Genomic DNA, 14,650 nt, shown 5'->3' on the forward strand with positions numbered 1-14,650 from the left:
ATGAAGTAATGAGCATTAGTCTAATGGCTCCAGTGGAGGTTCCATCAGGCTAGTAAGCCTCACATTATGACTCCAAGATGGAGGGGGCTGTCTTATTGAAGGAAAAACTCTAAAAATACCTTTCACAAACTTTAACAAGTATGAGAAAAAAACTGGATGGTCCTGAATTGGGGGAAGATATGCGGAGACAGCGAACACATAATGAGCTTAACAACAAACCAGAGGTTTATAAGGATAATAGATATTGAATGATATGAGAGATTGATGTCTCTTATGGAGAAACATTATGCTGGTACGCCCAGGATGAAAAATGATCCAAGTTTGCAATATAATTTGTCCTTGTGGATTGCCTTCTGCTTTGAATCCATATGTTTCATATATCACCAGAACAAGTCTTCTCCAAGTCTGTTAGCCAGACAGTTTCCATGCCATGAGGTGTAGTGACAACAAATCTGGATAAATGTTTTCCCTGTTATGAGTAATTAAGTCTAGTAGAAGTGGTAAGTGATATTGCCAATACCGAGAATTTCTGATTTCTGTGAAACAGTCATGCGTGGACCAATCTAGAGCTATTAGGATGATTAAGGCCTTCTCCTGTTTGAATTCCTTAACACATATGGGATCAGAGGAATTGGGAGATAAGTGTATAATAGACCGTGAGTCCAAGGGATTATGAAGTTATCTCTTTGAGAACCCAGACTCTCGTCCCTCCCTGGAATAAAACGCTTTGCATTTCTTGTTTTGTTCAGTGGCAAACAGATCTGACTGAAAATGGACTTGTTGACTGATTTTTTTATGAACCATTCATGATTCTGAGAAAAATGCCTACCTGGATGCTCTACCTGCCAGCATGTTGTATAGGTCTGTAAGATGCACTGCAGTTAGTGTTATGTTGTGCCAGATACACCAGTTCCATAGAAGGACTGCTTCCCTGCACAAGAGCATTGGTTTGGTTCCTCACTGTTTACATAAAACATCACGGTGGTATTGTCAATTCTTACCTGTACACTCATCTTTGATATGAGGTAGAAAGGCCATGTATCAAGCTTTACTGCTCTGAGCTAAAGGGTATTGATATGAAGGCATGCCTCTCTGACACCACTGATCCTGTACTGTAAATGTTGTTGAGATGGGTTCCCCAACCCAACAAGGAAGAATCAGTCACTAGTGACTCGTGTAAGGTGCTGGGAAGAACGATGTGGATCTTTCCATGAGCTGAGGGAGTTCACAACTCCTTAAGAGATGCTTACCCCATATCTATATTGTCAACAGCACGGAAAAGGACAATCCAAAAACAGTCTTGACCACAATGAAAATGCAGTCTGGTCAATAGGGTCACAAGCGTACATGAAGCAATGGGACCTAAAAGCTGGAAACATATCCTTCTTGTAGTACACGGATTTTTATGAAGTTGCTTGATCAACTCTATAATGTTCTTGAATCTGGCTGTGACAGGTATTCCATAGAGGTTCGAGCATTGAGTAGAAGCCCAATAAATTCTATCTTCTGTGTTGGGATTAAATGAGACTTTTTCACATTCATTCTCCGTCCCAGTTTGGAGAGCAGATGTACGAGGTACGAGGAAATCTGGTCTTTTGTGTGCTTTTACCCTACACTATATAGATTTCACAGGGAAGACCAGTGTTTCCCAAATTGGGGGTCCTGACCCAAAAGAGAGTTGCAGGGGGTCATGGTAGTGCCACCCTTACATTTGCACTACCTTCATAGCTGGGTGACCGGAGAGTGGTGGCTGCTGACTGAGGGCCCAGCTCCGCAGGCAGCAGCGCAGAAGTAAGGGTGACAATACCATACCATGCCATCCTTACTTCTGTGCTGCTGATGGTGGCAGCTCTGCCTTCAGAGCTGAGCAGCTGGAGAGTGGCAGCTGCTGGCAGGGAGCCCTCAGAAGTAAGGGTAGCAGTACTGCAACCCCCCTTACAACTCATTTTGGGGTCAGGACCCCTACAATTACAACACTATGAAATTTCAGATTTAAATAGCTGAATCGTGAAATTTACAATTTGTAAGATCCTATGACTGTGAAATTGACCAAAATGGACCCTGAATTTGGTAGGGCCCTACCAATAATATGTTCTTTTTCTTGAACAGTCTGAGCTGGTAGCTGGTAGCTCTACAAAGCTTTGGCAGACCATTCAGCAGACTAATTCTTGAAATGACTTATAATCATCTAATGAAGATGCCTGACGAACAGTCAGCCTCATTCTGTGAAGAAGACAGAATATTCTCTGGGAATGTTTCAGAAACTTGTTGCTGAAATATATACTCATACAGAAACTGACGAAGAAGAGAGTCCGGTTCAACAATACTTGCAGATTGCTGTGGTTGCTTTTGCATGACAGGCAGATCTGGGCGTGAATGAGATTTAACCCTGGAAACTGAAGCTGAGGAATATTTTGATTTAGGATATGACCATGGCACCAGCGAGGCCAAGCAGTCTGTCCATATGGATAAAATGAGAGTGGCCAGGATGGAGGAGTACCAACTAGGGTCTTTGAACTAACATGCCTATATTTTCCCACGCCTGATCTGACTAGCAAACATATATGGGTCATAGAAAGGTACCACCTAAAAAGGTAAGAGAGTGAAACATCCCCACTATCAGAAGACGAATACCCATCCTCCTGTAAGGTGGGAGGCTGCCCCTGAGGTGCTCAGAGAATTACTCACTGAATGGCCTTATCAAAACTATCATCCTTAGAAAGCATACCAGCTGACAGAAACATCTAATAAGGGGGAGTCAGGCTGCAGGGAAACAGCCAAAACACTGTGTACTTTGTACATTCTGTTTGCATATAAAAATCTAATAGAGTCATGCCCAAGCTACTACTAATTTTTAGTTCTGTGATCCATTCCTCTATCTGTTTGAACATTGGATGGAACACTGAGGAACACATTTGAATGTATTTAAGAAATTATTAATGATAACCAGCAACCTTGGATTGTCACATACTATTTTGTAGAAGAGTGTACACTGAAAAATAATGAACAGGTTTTTGCACTTAGAAAAAATGTTTAATAGTCATAAAATGCACCTGCACTCAGTTTTTGTCTTTGAAGTGTTCCATCAGAAAACTAGCCAGACCCAATCTATTTAGCTGTTAAAAACAATGAGATCAAACATGTCCAGACTATACCTTCTCCTCCCTCAGAATAGCTCTTTCCATCATCTACTCCCTCTTAAAATCACAAGGTGAACAACAAATTAATTCCCTTTTTTTGGGAGTGATGAGTGTGTGGAGGGTGATGAGATACCCCTAACAAAAAATAAAGCATCCTTATAAAAGTGTTGAATTATTCTCAATCACCGCATTTGAAAAAATACATATGGGGAATCTCCATGACAAAAATGTATTTGAAATGAAATTACTGAAACACAAGTAGTAATAAGAAATCTATTATATGTCTGAGGTTATTTTCCAGATGCAGTTATCATTAAAAATACTTGATGAGAATAGCTTTATACTGACCTAGTCACAATGCACCACTTAGGCAGTGAAGTTACTATAGTCTTTCCTTGCCACTTCCTCTCCCTAAAGTCTTCAAGCAATTTATACCATTTTATTCACATGATCTTGTTTCTCAAGTGATGGTGCTATTCAAACATAAGTAAGTTTAAAAAGCAAGCCTGTGAGCAAAAGCAATGTAGAAAACAAATGTATATCTGCCAGTGGATATATATTACCTGAACACAATCCCACACTGTTCGTAAAACAAAAAGTAAAGGCTGGAACAGCAGTAATAAGAACATATTTCTAACAACGTAATTGTGGGTAACAAACCCTACACTGGGAAGTACAAACAGTTGAAATTTATAAAAATAAGTTTTAGAAATCGCTTACTTGTGAGAAGTTCTCTTCTTCATCATGCTGGCAGACACTCCTGCATGCCCTGTAACAGAGAAAACAACACATAAATGATTGGGAAATGAACATATTCCGTTCATGCAGAGTCCTAAGAAAGGCTGCTGTTTTGAATGCCAAGATGTAGATGAAGTGCTGCAATTCTATGGGAGTTAAATATTGAACAAAAAACCCCCCAAAAATGTAAGTATTCTGAATAAAAATCCTAGAATTAATATACTTCTGGAGCTAAACTTGCATGAAATACACTTTTAATTTCTACTCAGATGTCAGATTAAAACAGATAGTGGTTGTGGTCAAGATCACCTGTATGTTCAAATTCCAAACACAACAACGGTGTGGGAGATTCCCACACTGGAGCCATTCTTTTAAGTGACAAATCTGAGGAACTGTCCCAGAAAGAGGTGTCAAGAGAAGTAATTTTGGAACAAACTGATAAATTTATCAGTAATAAGCAACTAGGACCAGATGGTATTCATGTAAGTGTTCTGAAGGAACTCAAATATGAAATTGCAGAACTACCAGCCATGGTATGTAACCTATCACTTAAATCAGCTTCTGTATCAGATGACTGGAAGATAGCTAATGTGACGCCAATTTTTAGAAGAGTCTCCAGAGGCGATCTGAGCAATTGCAGGCCGGTAAGCCTACTTTCAGTACCAGGCAAGTTGGCTGAAACTATCGTACAGAACAAAGTGATCAGATACCTAGATGAACACGATTAGATGGGGAAGAGTCAACACAGCTTCTGTAAAGAGAAAATCATGCCTCACCAATCTATTAGAATTCTTTGAGTGGGTCACCAAACATGTGGACAAGGGTGATCCAGTGGATATAGTGTACTTGGATTATCAGAAAACCTCTGACAAGTACTCTAAGCAGCCGTGGGATAACAGGGAAGGTCCTCTAACAGATAAGTAACCAGTTAAAAAGACAGAAAATAAAAGTAGGAATTTCATGATATCATTTTTAAGAAATTGTAAGCAATTCAGAAGTGGTACAGACAGAATGCCCAATTTGCCACAGCCTCTATGGCTTAATACAATGTCGTAAAACCAGTATAAAAAACCTACACGTTTCCTTTGAGGGTGACTGCCACACATTTGTTCTCTACCTTTTTCATCGCCTTTCCTGAAAGATTCCAAACTATAAGCAATTCCAAAACAATTTAACATTTAACTTTCAAAACCAGTACAAGTGAAAGGCTGTAACCATCTGATTGATGGATCCATCATTTCCTAAGCTCTTTACTCCTGAGGAGAATTCTGCACCACTGTGCATGTGCAGAATTTATGTCTCCTGCAGATTTATTTGCTTCCCTGCAGAAAAATTACTTTCTGACGGGGAAGGCACAAAAGCAGTCATGCGGCCCTCCCCAGCAGTATGTTTTGGGTGCTCCAGGAAGCCGACAGATAGGTAAATCACTGTGGGGCAGGAGGCAGGACTGGGGAAGACTGGGCTGGTGGCTCCTACCCTGTGCTGGGCTGGGGCGGATGGGGCTTCCTCTTCCCCTGCATGGCATCTGGGGGTGGGTCTGACCCACCCCCATATTACTCCCCCGGGTGCAGGAAGCTCTGCAAACTCCCCTTCTCTCCACCCCCCGATTCCTGCACCCATCATTTCTCAGCTGCAGGGGGAGGAATCCCTGTGCAGGGAGCTGCTCCCACATTCGCCTGACCTCCGGGCATCCAGACGCCTTCATACCCATACCCTCCTGCCGAGCCTTACCCACCACACTCAAAACCTCCCCGAAGAGCCCCACTCCCCCTATTCCTGAACCATCCTGACAAGCCACCCGCACCTGGATCCCCACCCCACCTAGCCCCAACCAGTTGCACCTGGATCCCCACCCCACTGAGCCTCTTTCCCCCAGCATCTGGGCCCCAAACTGAACCCCCCACATCCAGACTCCCCTGCCAAGCTCTATCCCCAACACACCAACTCCCATCCCCTGCAGCATCCCATTCCTGTTGCATCCAGAGCTCGCAACAAGTCCCGATGCATCAAGATCCCACCCCCAGATTCCTCCACTGAGCCACCCGCACCTAGACTGCCCCACTCAGAACCCTCTTAACCCACACCTGGATCCAGTCACATTAAGCCCCACCACACCTGAATCCTACCTTGCTGAGTGTGCCTGCCCACACAGAGGGGCAGGGCCCTAGGCTGTTTCTGGGGCAGGCCAGGTCCTTGCACTCTGTCACGGTTGGGTGCAGCCTCACTACTGAGTCCATGTCCCAGGGAGGAGCTGCACAGTGATCTCCAACCTCTGTGCAGCCAGTGGCCTGTTCTCTCCAATTCCATGCTGGAGCCTCCACATTTATTTGACAAATAAAATTCGCAGAATTTTAAAATATTGTGCGCAGAATTTTTAATTTTCTGGGGTAGAATGCCCTCAAGAGTAGCTACTGGAGGAAGAATTCTCAGTATTTACAGCATTTGGTTTTATCCTTACATAAACAAGACCAGAACCACTATTAGCTTATTACTATAATGTTATCAGTCTGTCTGAATCTTTTGTTGTTCAACTGAATTAGGGAAGTTACAGTTGCTAAACTACCTAATCTTAACTAGCAAAATATATCCTGAGTTCTGCTAGCATCTTGCAGACTTCCATAGTGTTGAACAAGTTTCAGAGTATCAGCCAACTATTTGGGGAGAAAAACACTTGAAACCACTCTGTTGACACATTGCCCTCCCCCACTATGAAAAGAGAAACACTTTTCATTACCACCACCATACATCTAAAGAATACACTAGCTGTGCTAAAAGATTAGATTCTAATAATTCTTACAGATGTATATCAATGCAAAATACAAAAAAGTGTGCACACATGTAGGGGTAGAAGAAGGAAAGGAAGTGTTAAACACACATCCAAGTGATTTGCAACCGCATTTTTGAACCTTTAGAAAAAGTTGATAGAGGTTTACCAACTTCTTCCCCCAACCACCACAGGAACACATTTTTTTTGGTGAGATGGTAAGAACTAATCAATCAGTTATATGACAAACTATTTTTTCCATTTTACTAAAAAAAAAGTGCTTAAAGTATCCGGGATCTTAAAACATCAATTTCATAATTTTAAATTGACAGTAAAAATTAAGATGGATAATTGCCATATTCCCAGCTTGCTTGATGTATTTATGAATTCCTAGTGGAAGATGATCCATATGCTTGAATGTGAACCAATGTACTATGGTCTTAGATTGAAAATTGATCTAAAAAGGTGTGAAGGGAACCTATTTTCTGTTATGGTTTTTTTGTATTGCAGTAGCATGTGGGAGCTCAATCATGGACCATGTCCTGAAGCAGCTGGCATTGGCCACTGTCAGAAGACAGGATACTGGGGTAGATGGACATTTGGTCTGACCCAGTATGGCCATTCTTATGTTGGTAAGTAAGTGCTAACACTGAATCCCAGCAACGTAATCAAGGGCCAGATTTTCAGACAGACATGCAAATAGGCTGCCTTTGCACATGCAAGTGCTGCACAAATAGGGTAAGTGACTAATAAAATCAAGAGTAGATACAGCTGTTGAATTTCCCCCCTCACTAGAGTGATATTTAATGTTTAGAAGGTAATTTGTCCCTAAGCAGAATGATAGCTCTACGAGCAAAACAATAATATTCAACAGTCCTCCAATTATGTCAAGCATTGGTCCTTCAATTTTGCCCAATTCACTTTGGCAAGCTCACACTAAGTGTGTGAATAATGATAATCTTCTCTTTGTAGTGCACATTCCAGGACAAATTTATTTAAAATACTTTTAAATTGCTCTGGTGATATTTTGAGGCATATTTTATTTCTGTGTAAATCTTTTCTTTTTGCAAATTTGCCCTTTAAAAGTACTTATGAATAAAAAAATTGATGAAATAATTTAACATGATCTTAATCCTATTGCACTCATCATCACTTAAGGAAGACCCACAAATCTTGTACTGCCAGAGTGTCAAATAAATTGTGCAGAAGAAATAATTTCTATAAATATTAATCAAAAACTACTTCTCTAGCTACTTTTGGATTATTTTAGATATAAACCTATTTGTATAGGTTTGTATAACATATGATTTAATGAGCCTGATAAACGCTTATAATGCTTGAAGCATTTTACTGAAAAGCATCTTTAAAAATGGCACGACAGTCTTCTTGTTTCCCTGCAAAGTATTATTTTAAACATTACTGAAAATTGGTTGGCTTTTGGAGAGCAAGGGATTCGATAGTACCTGATGTCTGTGGGTAAAGGTTTTGATCAAGGCAGAGTTTTGCTAGAAGCTGATGCTGTTTTAGTTTTGTTTCTTTAGGCACCTTTGACAGAAGTGTGTTAGATAGGTTTTCTGTACATTTTACTAGAAATCAAACAAGTGTAGTGCAGTTTGATCCTGTACAAGCTTCCTCTCACCATTCCCAACCCTCAAATTAACACAATTCCTAATCCTCTCTTCAGCAGAGAGACTTTCAAACGCACTGAGTAGGGCAGCAGTTTTGTGGTGTGAACAATTTACATGTCAGTCACTGACGCTACTTTCGGTTTGAGATCTAAACAGAATTTAGAGGATGAACAGTGAGTGGCTAATTCATTAAAAGAAAAACACTTTGATAGAAATTTCAATATCAATATTTCACCAGACATTTAATAAGTGGAAAGATCAGTGTGTATGCTTTTTTGGTATAAGTAAAGTTTGATCTCAGGTAGTAATTGGTATTAAAGCAGCCAACATTAATGAATTTATCACAAGGGAGCTGTCAGATTTCACAACACATGAATGCTATTTCCATTAAATGTGAAAAGGTTTAGATTCACATCACTTGCTGCAGTTTCTGTACTACTTTGATAATTACCAAAAACAGCATATTACTGTTCCACTTGAGATACTGCTTTCAGGATAAGCTTCCTCCAGCTACCTACACAAGCTTTCAGAATTTACTTTGCAACTGGAAAGCCTAGAAAAAAAAATTCCAGCTATTTATTATATATTCAGTATAGTTTCACAAAATGAACATTCAGCAAAGTTAATAAAATCACACGGTGACAAGGGACACTCACCTCTCGTGAGTTCCTCCTGTCGGTTAGGTGTGATACCGCAATCTTTCCTGGTCCTGGCACCTCCCCTATAGGTTGGTACCTACCTGCTTGGTAGGTCTGCAGTGGCTCAGCCCTCCAGCCAAGTCACATAGTCAAAAAGCAAACCTCTCTCAGCGGTATCAAAAGTCCAACAAGCTACCTGCCCTCGCTAGGGTCTTCAGCCCCGTCTCCTGGTCTTTTAAATCCCACATTTCACTTGGGCTTCTAAAAGAGCCTTTTCCCCTTCTCGGGGCATAGGTCACTTTCCCAGTGGTGGGAACTCAGGCCTGCCCACTACTCCGAGTCCCAGCTCAGGGACCCTATAAACAGCAGCCATGAACCGCTGCTCTGTTTGCTGCAGTTATTCCCTGGGCTTTTCCCCCCCATGTGGTCCTGTTCCTTTCATTGGTTACCTTAGGGTTTCAGTTTTCATGTCTTCTTTCCCAAGTCTGGTAAACGCAGCCTGTTTAAAGCCTTTGGTCATTCCTTGCCCCTCTGGTCCCACCCAGGAACTGACCTGATCAAGCCCTGCAACTCCTTTTATCTGAGCCTGCTCTGACTGGTTGCTTCTATTTTACCTTTTTAGGCAGCCCTGGAAGATCAATTTTAACCGCTTTTTCCTGGGGTGGGGTGGGGTAGGAATGCAGTGCCTCCAGCAGGGGGCCTCAAAGGACCTGGTACACCCCATCACATACCTCCCCCCACACCCAATCCCAAAGAAGGGGCTTTAGGTTTGTGAGCCTATCTGAAGGTTAATGTCCCCTTCTATGCAGTCTTTGTCCTGCTTGCTCAGGGGCTCCTCGCCCAGGCCTGTCTATGTGGAGAGCTATTTGCAGTCTCTGCCCTGATTTCTCAGGATCTTCTTTCCTCGGTTGCTCTGCCTGGACAGCGTTTAACAGTCCTTTGTCCTGATTAGACAAGATTTCCCACCTCTGACCTCTTGACATGGAGAGCTTTTGCAGTCTCTTTGCCCTGCTTTGTCAGGGTCTTTTCTCCAAGGCTTCTCTGCCTGGAGAGCTATTAGTCTCTGCCCTGGTTTCTCTGCGTCTTTCTCCAAGTTCACCCAAGGACAATCCATTCTTAAAATATCCCATCTGTCCACAATCATAACATCTTCTTGGCCAAGTCTCAGGCTTCCAGCTCACTGGATTCCTCTTATCTACCCAGTACCTGTTACTGTTTCTTTCCTGCAGGATCCATAACAGGTAATGCTGCAGTTCCTTTAACCTGCTGTAGTTCCAACTGCACCACCTGCCACTCTCTAAGAGCCTCACTGAACTGCTGAAGCAATACCCAGATCGGCTTCACAGACCCAGTCCTCCCCAGAAAAGGATGTGTGAATTTTGGTGTCCAGATCTGTCATGGCTATCTGGCTCCTTGTTGCCCTCCAGCTAGCACCTCCCCCTGTGTTTTCAGAAGAGCCATACTACTGCTGGGCTAAAGTCTTTTCAATTCCTCCATTGTCTCCTTGTTTCAGGGGCTGGTCCGAAAAGACCCTACTTCTGGTACCAAGGAAAGATGGTGCTGCATTGGCAATATTAGGACTTCTGCTACAAGCTCCCTCCATTTTTATTGTGGTTGACCAAACAAGGAAAATTTGCTCGACATCCTCATTGCAGGAAACCTTGCATCCTGTTAGTTCACTGCAGAAATTTAAATGAATTACAGTTGTGTGCACAATTAAATAAGTAGAAGCTCTTTGGTGGGGGAGAGAAAAGAAGAGGATGACCATGTCCTCCTTTCTTTATGGCATCCAGCTACCAGAAGGAGAAGATTAAGGAATTACCCATTTGCCAGAAGATTCAGCAAACAAGTCCTTGGAGATAACTGAAGGAGCAAGAGAAACTGTTACGGTGCAAAGGAGATCCGTAAGGGTACCTGAGGAGAAAAGCTTTGTGATCCAAGGAGTATTCCTTGGATTGAGTGCTTCCACTCTGGAGAACAGAGCACCAGGATAGGAAAAGTTGAAGTGAATTCTTTAGCGTTCCCGCCTCTCTTTTTCCAATGACGCTATCATGTCAGGTGGCAGACTCTTGGGAGGTTCCGTGATCCATGTTGTAAAATGCCCTGTTAGGCACCATTTCCACCGGTGGCCGACAGGGAAGAGCATACATACACAATGCTGAAACAGGGAAAGCCCAGGGTGAAGGGGACAAATTGGGAAGATTATGGAGGCTGAAAAAGCGGTGTTGCAATTAGTTCACCTCTTCAGAGTTGTTTACTGAAGTCTTTTCTTCCATTCTGATATCGCAAAGGCAAGCTGAGACTGCAAAGCAGTCTGAGGCTCCACTTATTAATACTCTACAAAGTGGAAAATAAAACGTTGATCCCCTAATGGGAGAAAGGGCAGAACCAAACAGAAAGACCTAAATTGTTGAAGTGACCATTGATTTTAAGTGCCCCAATTCTTTAATCTCTAAGGTGTCAGACTCTCAGAAGGAGGGTACTCAGTACTTTCTGAAAACTAGGTCCTTTAAGGCATGTCACTTTATATACCCAAAACATATTTGAAATAATAAGTGAATGCTTCTGTATCTGGACTGACTACCCCTTCCTGCCTGCCTGAGAAGAGAGTGACCTTTGTCTATACTGGTGGCAGTTAACCTTCAATGAAAGTTAACTGCCATTTCTTAGACTGCTGCTGACAACTATCATTGTGTCAAAAAACAGGCATTCTGCCATAGCCAACTGGGGGAAAAAAACTAGATTTATTACCTGAGACAAAAATACTTTGATTTTGAAACAGTGATGTTACTTTTCTGGATGGCTAAGAGTCTTAGAGCTGCATGAACATATGATAGGTATGTAACTGCTGGGTTTAGCCATGCTCACATGCAGGTTGGCAGCAGCCCTTATGCAATGTTTTTTTGCAATCCTAACACAATCCTAGAAAGTCTCCCAGGAACTTATCAGTTTAAAAATATTTCCAAATCTAGGAGAAATGAAGGACAAAAAAAAGAAGAGGAGGAATACATCAGCCTGACAGATATTCACTCACAGATGATCACTTTAAAGATAAGATAATGTCTGATTCTCCAGGAAAAATGTCAAACTTTCCAGGAAATAAATATCTGTCAATCCTGTAGCTGCTGGGAAGTGACAAGCAGTAGAAATAAAAAGAAAAAAAAAAAAAAAAAAAGGGGGGGGGGGGGGAAATACCTCAGGAAGAGAGAAGAAATTATATAGAAAGAACTGCCTGTACAATCTGGCAACCACAAAGCTTGACAGACAATTCTCTGCTAAAACTGACAAAAGGACCATATGTGAGTACTAGTATACAATTGTTCTAATAAGTTAATATTGTAGGCTGGAAACTGATTTACAGTCTTATACGTCGTCTTTTAAACTGTCAGGGTCACAAGTCAGGTCACTTGCTTTTTAATCAAAATAGCTTCAGCCAGTAGATCATTACAGTTAATGCCAATTTTAACGACTATCCTCAATGTTCAATACTTGCCTAATTCATTAATGATGAACTCTCAGCATCAGACTAAGCAAGCGGGGTACATCTTCTCCCAATATATGTTTTCTGCATTAGTTTTAAGAAAATACACGACAACATGATAAATTTTAAGGTCAAAAGGATCACTATATAATCACCTAATCTTATCTTCTGCACAACACAGGCCATAGAACTTCATCCATTAATTTCTGCAGTGGAGGCAATTCTTACCTACCATGTAAACATATATTACTAAACTTAACTTGCAGCTGAAACAGAGTGCCTCTCTTAGATATCCAACCATGATTTCAGGACTTCAAATGCAAAACCATGCTCTGAAGTGTCTCTAGCCTCTGTTTGCCAGAAGCTGGGAATGGGCAACAGGGGATGGATCACTTGATGTTTACCTGTTCTGTTCATTCCCTTTGGGGCACCTGGCACTGGCCACTGTCGGAAGACAGGATACTGGGCTAGATGGACCATTGGTCTGACCCAGTATGGCTGCTCTTACGTTCTTAAATGACAAATTTACCCTCTTTTCTTGGAAAGTTGTTCCAATGATTAATTGACCTCACTTTCATGTGAGTCTTATTTCCCATCCAACTATTTGATCTTATTATGCCTTGGTCTGCTAAATTAAAGGATTCCTTACAGGTCACATTCAACTCACGTTATTTAGGTTAAGGCACATCGTAAGGCATGTTTCCAGACTTCAGTTAATTTTTATAGCTTCTCTGAACCCACGCTAATTTTTTAACAACCTTTTCAAAGCGTGAACACCAGAACTTGACCACAGTAGCTGGTGTTCTTCTTCCAATATGAATAAAAAGGTGAGAGGATAAGATCTAGTTATAGGATCAGTTCAATTTAGTAACTGTAGATAAATAAATGTTATCCTTTGTTAAATAAATGTTTTGGATAAACTTTTTCCATATCTAGTCTTATGTATGTACACTTATGGCAGTTTTATTTACCTAATAAAAAATTAAAATACTGTTTTTGTGCATTTTAATTGAACTGAATTTTCTGCCAACTGTAACTTATTGCAAATCTTGAGTAAATAAATAGGATTGTAGTAAATAATAAATGCATCATTCACCATTTTCTAAACAATTATATATGAAACTAAAGAAATCAAAAGAAAATGTTACCATGTGACATTTCTAATGCTTTAAACTTATGAAGTACTCACTTTTTTTAAAAAAAGTTTTAAAAATGGCTTCTTTGTCCTATTCTGGAATAGCACAAAGCAGACAGAGCATACAGGTCAGCTAAACTGGGTTTACAGCTGCTTTGTTCTGGCAGTGCATAACAAGACAGCTGAGTGCATACTCCGTTTTCCCCCATTTTTCCCATCTTCCAAAATACCTCTGCCTTTTACAACACACACTCAAACTTCCCTGTCCTTCCTGCAACCCCTCTTTTGTGCATGGTATATATCCCCCTTCTGTAATTTTCCCCTCCTTCTTGGCCTACCCGTTGAGTAGATGTAGTGGTACAAAATAGCTTTTGAAAATATATTTATGATTTTTTTTTTCCTAATGGAAATTTTCATCTGTCAAAAAGAACGGCTTTCTTTGAAAATGGCCACCATCTCCAATTATTCTCAGTGAGACTGAAGCCACAAGTTACCCTCAGGGAAGATGGTTGCTTTCCATGCTGTAAGCAGGCCAAGACACACAAAGAGACCCTTTCTCAAAGTGGCCACCAAGCGAGGGCAGTGGAAATTGTGGAATTCTCTTTATTAGACCACTGTAATCTTCAGCCTATGCTGAAGGAGAAACTTTACCTATTATTCTTGATAACAAACACTACCAATAATCCTAAAATAAGTTACTCAAATGTAGCATATGAACAATATTTTAGTGAATTTTCACTTTAGAGGAAGTTTGACAAGTGTTACTCTGTTAATGAGATCATTAGGGGCAACAAAATAATAATATTGGGTGTTACATTTCTTAAGGATTCATTTTTAAACTTCATTTTAAAGCATAAAGAAACAGATTTACTTTTGGTTTTGTGCCAAGGGACAAGTACCAGGTTCTCTTTGAACTCCTGATAAACCTGTAGTGGGTCACGGAGTCTCACCCAACATAAGAATGGACTGGAGAAGTCCTTTTCTTAGATGAGGACCTAGAGGAGATTGCTCACATTTATCCTTGTAAGGGTGCTTATTCTTACCCTCTTTGTGTCTTCCCTGTTTTCTGCTGGTCCCTAATTCTGCTTACAACAGTCTCAGAGCCAGAGACAACTGTGTACCAAAG

General features: G+C 41.1%; 1 protein-coding gene across 12 annotated transcripts in view; it reads right to left on the reverse strand.

The window, feature by feature from the left end:
• SPIN1 (spindlin 1) overlaps positions 1 to 14,650 on the reverse strand; it is a 110,858-nt gene that overhangs the window by 18,381 nt on the left and 77,827 nt on the right. For all 12 annotated transcript variants that reach the window (XM_077817438.1, XM_077817435.1, XM_077817439.1 and 9 more), the window contains one exon: positions 3,861 to 3,909. In XM_077817438.1, the coding sequence (XP_077673564.1) occupies positions 3,861 to 3,909 (49 nt within the window). The remainder of the gene's footprint in view (positions 1 to 3,860; positions 3,910 to 14,650) is intronic.

Source organism: Eretmochelys imbricata, chromosome 5, assembly GCF_965152235.1.
Source record: "Eretmochelys imbricata isolate rEreImb1 chromosome 5, rEreImb1.hap1, whole genome shotgun sequence".
Classification (NCBI taxonomy): Eukaryota; Metazoa; Chordata; order Testudines; family Cheloniidae; genus Eretmochelys; species Eretmochelys imbricata.